Source organism: Haliaeetus leucocephalus, unplaced genomic scaffold (assembly GCF_000737465.1).
Source record: "Haliaeetus leucocephalus isolate CR32 unplaced genomic scaffold, Haliaeetus_leucocephalus-4.0 Scaffold384, whole genome shotgun sequence".
Taxonomy (NCBI): Eukaryota; Metazoa; Chordata; class Aves; order Accipitriformes; family Accipitridae; genus Haliaeetus; species Haliaeetus leucocephalus.
The window spans coordinates 6,921,810-6,929,352 of record NW_010972820.1 but is presented as its reverse complement, the minus strand read 5'-3'; the positions used below and the strand labels follow the sequence as shown (position 1 = coordinate 6,929,352).

The 7,543-nt window shown below is 45.1% G+C and overlaps 1 protein-coding gene across 1 annotated transcript in view; it reads left to right on the top strand.

Annotated features, from left to right (window-relative positions):
• Window positions 1–1,171, top strand: part of LOC104835452 (coiled-coil domain-containing protein 65-like) — a 3,063-nt gene extending 1,892 nt beyond the window's left edge. Inside the window, exon 7 of the mRNA XM_010573446.1 lies at window positions 1,016–1,171. Coding sequence (XP_010571748.1) covers window positions 1,016–1,171 — 156 coding nt within the window. The remainder of the gene's footprint in view (window positions 1–1,015) is intronic.
• The last annotated feature ends 6,372 nt before the right edge of the window (window positions 1,172–7,543 follow it).

The window sequence follows — 7,543 nt, the reverse complement described above, 5'->3', positions numbered from 1 at the left end:
GCGCTGTCAGCCCTTCTCTCGCTCTTAAGTGGGAAAAAAAAGGAGAATAATTAAAAGATAAGCGGGTCCGTGGGACCTCCGGGCTGGGGAAGCGCAGGTCACGCTGCAGCGGAGGAGTGCGACGGGGGGCACTGGTAGGAGCGGGGTTGTCTCAGAGCCGCGGGCAGGGACGCTCGCCCCGGCTTCTGGCGGGGCTGATCTCACGTACGTCCCGTCCCCCCTCGACCTGCTTGGTCCCTCCAGTCGGTTTACCTACAGGGGTCCGTGAAAATCCCACTGGAGAGCCAGCGCCATGCCTTGCGCAGGGCAGGCCGCCTCAGGCGATCCCGGGCGTCCGGCGCGGGGACCTGGGGGGGCCTCTCCCACCCAAATGCTCTGCGCCCACACCCACGGGCACAGACTGCTGGGGTCCAGCAGGATACCCCACCGACAGCGAGTCCAGCATCCCATGTTTATGCCAGGGACACATCTAGCCCAGCATTGTGGGTTTTTGAGCTCGGAATAAACGCTTCCAGGGTGGGAGGCGTACTCAGTACAAGTGTATCAAATGCCATGGTCTCCCTGCTTCAATTTGAAAGAGCAATTAAATAGGAAAAGGGAGTTACGACTTCTGTCTTCCTCTCTTTTACTATAGGCACCCCACTCTCATGCACCTAGCCCTCCTCATGAAGAAGGAGATTTTCCATGAGCGCCTCTCATCTAAACGTTGGTACCACTCAAAATGGAGGGGAGAGAGCCAGAAAAGAGCAGTAGCCTTCTCCAGAGGGGCTCTCCATGTGCCTCCTCTGAAACCCCCATCACCTGCACAGCGCCTGTGGGCAGGTGGTCATTAACCACATAACTAACGGAGCTGGTGGCTACCAACAGTTCCCAGAAGACACGGCAACACTTGCTTCAGTAATTGTGGCTTCACATGCTCTGTGCAGAGACAACGTTGTGCTGAGTGAGTCAACTGGCATTATGTCCTTGTTAATGCTTTTATGTAAGCTCTTTCACTCTGGCCTTCTCTCAACAGTCATCAAACACTGCGCAACACGCGCTCATCGTCTTTAATGAGCTGGCCTGTAACCACCTTCACCCAAGCCCTTGTCGCAAGCAGAGCGGGAATCCCTCAGGTTTCGTCAAAGCTCAGCTGATGCTGGTGCCAACCTTCAGGCTGCGCACACTGTGAAGCACTAGCACACATGCTGATGTTTGGTTGTTCATGCTCGTGCTTGGTTCCTCCACACCTCAGCCTGCTCTCCCAAAATGTCTGGCGCGTTTTATTCAGAATGAACAAGAAAAACATAGTTACAGTGGGTTTTGTTTGGGGGTTTTTATTTTCAAAGCGCAGTTAGATAAAAGATAACCACCCAAAATATACATTCCAGTGACAACAAACAAAGTCCCAGCACCACACATTTTAGTATTCTGTCCTGAGGTTTCTGTTTCTGAACTACAACCATTAGCCTTGAGATTCACTGTTAAATGGCACAAAAATGACCGTGACATTTGTGTTTGTGTTCCCTCCTTTTTTTTAGTGTTTATCATGAGGCAACGAGAAGCACTGATAAATCAGACTGTGAACAAATGCTCTCTTGAAAACCATCCAGTGCATGGCCTGTTATTCTGAGTATTTGCTAACTTCAGAATTAAATTGCCATTTGAGACTATTCCATATTCCATAATATTAATTATGTTTCCCTAATTTTCCCTTCAATTACAAGGCCGAATTTGACCCCTTTTATCCATGTTTTTTTCTGCTAGAAACCCCCATGAAATCAAGCGCACTGGACAGCAAGCTACTAACTAGCAAAATAGGGCAGAATCTGTCCCCAATTATATACTTCCCTCTTCGCATCCCCTCTCCAGTGACAGCATGCTCACTACCCAGGAACAATGGCCTGAAGTTAAGAAAGAAAACATTTTACAATAAGTGAAATACAGGGAAACAATAGCCTAATTTACCAAATAAGAATAGTGAGATATCATCCCTGAAAAGAGTTGAGAGCAATCCAGATAAAAGAAGAGAGAGTGAAGAGATGATCAGGCAGTCATTCAGGCCTATCTTCTGATGCTGCCCAAAGATTAAATCTGTCCTAACAAAACAGAGCAAGGGCCTGGAATAATGTTATCTTCCCTCTCTTCCCCCTGCCCCCTCCCTTCCCCGCCCCTGCTGCATTTTTATCAAGCTCTATTACCTTCGGATGCTCGGGGAAAAAAAAGGAAAGGGTGGAAAATACAGAAAGTGAGAGGAAGGAACTTTACTTTTTCTTTTTTAGTTTAAGAAGAAGCACGAACCTATTTATTTGTTATCACACTTTGATCACAGGGCATTTTAATTTAAATATTTGCCATTAAAAGAGCAACAGTTCTACTTACAAAAGGCTAGAATTAAAGGAATATCAAGTTAAGTGTCCATCAAGTGTCCGTGATGTTTTAAGTAAATTGGGGGGCTTTGTTTGTTGGCTTTTTTAACATCAGAAAAAGTGGTCTCAAACAAGTGAAACACATTTTTAAAATCAACTGACTAGAAGGCTTTTCATCCTCAAAATTACAGGGAGGAGTGCTACTTAGCAGAAAAACATTTTAAGGATCAATAGCAGAATAATCTGAGGCAACCAAGCCTGCGTTTGCATGTCAAGGTACACAGGGAAGGCACGGCAGGGTGCTGAGCAGTGAAGGGAGGGATGAGCAAACTCAAAGCTGTCCCCTTATGTAGTTTTCACAATATTCTAATTTACCAACGTTTATAAGGAAAAAACGAGAAGGAAGGATAAGTTCAAATGTATACCTGGCACCTATTTTTGCTTCCAAACACTTGCAAACTCTGTTGGTGATTTAAGTAGTTCTGAGGTTATTTCTGATAATGGTATGCATGAGTCTAAATGGCATCCTGTTCTGAAGAAAAGAGCTGACGGAAAAGTGCTTTAGGGCAGTCTACACCCTTTTTTGTCCCTCGGCCATGAAGACAACTGATATGGACAAAATGTGACAAAAATGTGGTGCTTGTGTGAGGTGGGCCGGCCAGATTAAATACAGTGTGGAAAGGTGGTCTTCCTATGGGAATTAGAGAAGAGCTTTCTGTTCCTGAACTAGACAGACTTCTATAACCTTGGGCAGGACATTGTGCCTTACTTTTTCTGTACAATGTAAATAATATTTCTCTGCAAAGCAGTCCACCCTGTCCCAGCAATTTTAAGTATCGTTGCTTTCAGGTTTGTAACATGCTTCAGCAATCCCACATAGAAGGTGCTTCATCCAAAGTGGCAAGGAGTCTAGTTAAGAAATTTCCTTCCCTCTGAAATTTCAGTTACTGGTGTTGAAGCTCCATCTGTACTGAGGGAGAAATGACTGTATTAGAGTCCTGGAAATTTGCTGCTTATTTTCTTTCTAAGCTTCAAACTGCTTGAATTTACTGAAGGTATTTTCTTTCAGGGTACAACCCCCCTACTCTTTTTCCCTTTCCTAGAAGAGATGGGTGTTTGGAAAGGCAAAGAAGTAGTGTTGCAGGTCTGTAAGCATAGTTGATGAGTGTCAGTGGTTGTTCTTGGCTTTATTAAATTTGAGATTTTTTTTTTTTAATTTGTTAAGTCCCTGTGTTTGTCCAGGGTACTTAGAACACCGGATATGCAGGCACTATCTGATAGTCTGCAAGCTGCCCAGATGTGTTAAATTAAAGTTATTCTTATTAAAAGTTAGGGAACAAAAATAAGAGTGGAAATTTTCTCTTTGTAGTTTTAAAGAAATTTTACATTGCATGCTTGTACTCTTTTCTAGTTCCACTAAAAACAAATCTAAGTCCCAAAATTAGAACACAAATATAAAGATTTCCTGTAGCAATTACTTGGATTGGAAGGGAAAGTCAAACTGACTCTGCCACATGTAAAGAACCAGACAAATGGTCACAATTCTTATTTTGAATAGGTCGAGGAGGAAACAGTTTATACATTACACATTATTATTTAGACAGTGGGTAATGTTTTCAAAAGCTCCCAAGTCCCATCTTCAAAAATCTGGAGACTTAATATTTTTCTGACAGTCAATGAGACATTCCAATTCACATAGGTGCTGTAAGAAAATGGAGAAAAGGAAGGAACATTATTTGATTTGTTCTACTTAATATTTTAGTATCATATTCTGTACTTCTATTCTGTGAATTCAGTTCCAGACTTGGTGCTAGCAAGCAGGACTAAAAGCTGTCCAAGAAAGAAAGCTGCTCCAGGAGAGATGTAAAAACATGGAAATGGTCATACTGGCTCAGTCCAAGGTGTATCCAGTATTCAACCTCAAATTATGGCTGCTAGTGGCTACTTCAGAGGAAGCTGCAAAAACCATCAAAAAAAAAGCATTTCTAGATTAATTATGTTTCTTCCTACATTCTGGTACTTAGACTTAGAGATGAAGATTTGCATTGCTTCTAAATGTGATAATACAAAAATATTATCTTCATTAAGAGTATAACTCTAATGATCCATATATATTTTTTCTTTGAATTCCATCAAGACCTTGCTTTTAATGGCATCTGATGACAGTGCGTTCCACAAGTTAACTATGCCTTGTACAGAAAATTCCTAAGATCTTCTTTCCATTTCCTCTTGTCTTGTTTATGTATTACTCATACAAGTCATGAGGGTGGCCAAGAAGTTCCTAATCTACCTTATATTACACCCATTATATTTTACACATCTGTGTTATTCATCTTGCCCTCTGATTATCCCATACTCCCCAAAGCAGCCATGGTCTTTTCAAATATCAGTGTTCTCTGTATCACTGACAATTTGTGTTGTTTTTCCCTGAGCCATTTTATTTCTGCTCTTTTCTTTTTGAGATCCTATTCCTGGCAGGGGCATCCCGCTGATCTACATGATGACAAAGCTTATGTAAATCTTTCTCCCACGCCTGCCTCCCCTTTCCTTTGCTATCCAATATTTAATTAGCTTCCTTTACTGTTGCTGCCCTTTGACCAGAGGTTTTCACTGTGTTATCCACAGCGATGTCCGGATTTCCATCCTGAGTCACTACAGCAAATTGAGAGGCAAATCAGTGAACGTGTTTTTCAAATCTCGTGTCTGCTGTTTAACATTTGCCAAGCTGTTACCCATTCTCGTGGCTGCCTTGGGCCTCTCTGAAATTCCTCTCAGTCTGTCAAGCATTTGGCCAAAGTAACCACTTGCGCCATTTAGGATGGATACTTCTCAGTTGCACTTAGCCTCCTTTCGTCTGCGAGACTGTGGGCAGGCTGGTGTTACTCAACTGAGTTTAGGCAAGAAAGTGAAGGAGAGCTTCGAAGCCTGGGCCATCTTTGTGTCACAGGGCCAAACTTTCCTCTCCTGATTACTTCTTCCTCATTAAACGGAGGTCCCTTGGGAAATGGTGCCGCCTCTGTGGAATGGCATTGTAGAAGCAGTTGCATTTGCAGCCTTTTGTGCTGTTTGTTTGAATCCTGCTTATCACCAGCTAGACCACAGAACTTGGAAACAGTATTTTTTTCAGCAGAGAGCACACTGAAGTGGGGTCTTTTACTTGTTCCAAAATGTCCTTAAATATCAGAGACACTAGAAGCGATTAAGCAACTCTTTTCCCCTTCTCTGTTTGGATATATCTGCTACAGGCACAGGAGAGACCCCCTTCCCTGTGGATTAGTGTTAAAGTGAGAGACATTGTTAAAAGGCTAATAAAAAGTCAAGGAGCCATAAATAATAAGTGATTTTTAAGTAAATATGGTTTTTTTTTCCGAAGGAATGCTCAGCTGTTAGTGTTACGTTTGACAGCTTGTAAAAAGGTGAGTTTTCACTGAAGAGCAAGAACAGGTCGAAGAGAGACAAAGGCATGTTCTGAGATAAAGATATCAAGAGGTATCTGCTCCACAGATTGAAGGTGTTGCATTACTCTGTGCAATGTCCAGAGAGGGAGAAGTCTGCACAGCAAAATGGCCATAAAATACATTTTTGCAAAGAAGACAGGAAACGTTTCTGTCCAATAAAAAAAAAAAAAAGAGAGAAAGAAAAAAAAAAAAGCAGTCCCTCTGGTGCAGTTTTCCCATCTGGTGAAACAAAGTGAGACGGGTATCTCCCCACCTCCCAAACCACGCATCTCAAAAGCAGCACTGCGCCTTGTGGCAGCAGTTTCAGCCCCAGAGCGCCGTGGGTGTGGGGAGCGCTGCCAGCCCTGCCTGTGCCGGGACAGCTATGGCACCGTCTCGGGCAGCTTAACCAGGACAGGGCAATCAAACAGACCAGCGCTGGGCTTGCTATAACATCATGGCTCGTTTAAGTATGTAACTCAAAGGTCACTGCGTTAGCTCTGAGAAAAAACACTTGCTGTCTCATTCTTCCCTCAGGGTTTATTGCCAGCATGATTATATTTTCAGGAGTGACAGGGAGGCCCTGATCTATAAATCTAAGGGAGATAGAGAGTGAGCTGATTATCAGACACCTCCTTCCCCACTCCAAAGTCAATAACCTCAGCATCTTGCAAGGTTACTTTCTGGGGGAAAACAATCTCTCAGCCAGGCTCTGCCTGTTTGCATCTGCTGAATCGCAGTCTGTCTTCCCGATAGCTGGGGAATCGATAGCTTGCCAACCATCCCAGAGCCCCAACAACCCAATCTTTTTCGTACTGGTGAGAAAGAGGCTCGGGTCCTCGCTGGATGAGGTGAACTGGGTTTGAAAGGGGTGATTTAGGAGGGAAGTAAGTGCTTGCTTGAAGGAAGATGGCTGTTCCCCACTCCCCAAATCCAGCTTGTCTATCTCTCCCCCCGCAAGCACGGGGCCCCTTGTCTTTGAACCCCCTCAAATAATTCCGCGGTGTTTTAATGACCAGGAAGCCACTAGAGGCTATGCAAAATGTTACATTTAGGGTAATCCAAGGAAGACATCAGCAGCCTCCCGGAATCTCCTTTCCACCCCCGGGGTAAGTTTATTGTTAGAAGGTTACCGTTGCCTTACCCCGGAGGCAAGCGGTAAACTCAGGCGGCCGATAATAACAGGTCATTTAGCTTCTGAGGAGCTGCTCGCAGATGGGAATCGGTTTTTATAAACCGTCTATGAGCGGAGACATTTGAAGTAGCCCCGCCGGGCGGCTGCCAGCGCCGCGGAGCCGGTGAGGAGCGGCTCGGCTCGGCTCGGCTCGGCTCGGTCCCCTCCCGCCTTCGGCATCGCGGCGCGGGTCGGACTGAACCTAAACCCTTTGCCGAGGGACTTCCTCTTTTAGCAGAAAATCGTGCACTTTGAAAAGGGACTTTTTTTTTTTTTCTTTCACATAAACCTCCGGGAAGAACGAGAAAAAAAAAAAAGATGCCCGCTCTCCTTCCCGACACCAGCCCGGCTGCGTTTCCTGAGCATCAGGACTGGCCCCGCCGGCGGCTGATTCACCCGTCAGCGCAGGAACCGCCGAGGAGTTCCTCGTTTGCGGTGCGCGCTTCACGGCGGCCGAAGCGTAAGGGCTGTGCCGGACCAGAGGCTGGTGCGAGGGAAAAGAAAAAGAGCCCCACATCGGGCTGGCAGGCGGCAAAACGGCCGCTCCGCTTCTCGCAGCTCCGGCCGAGGGCTCCGCGGCAGCC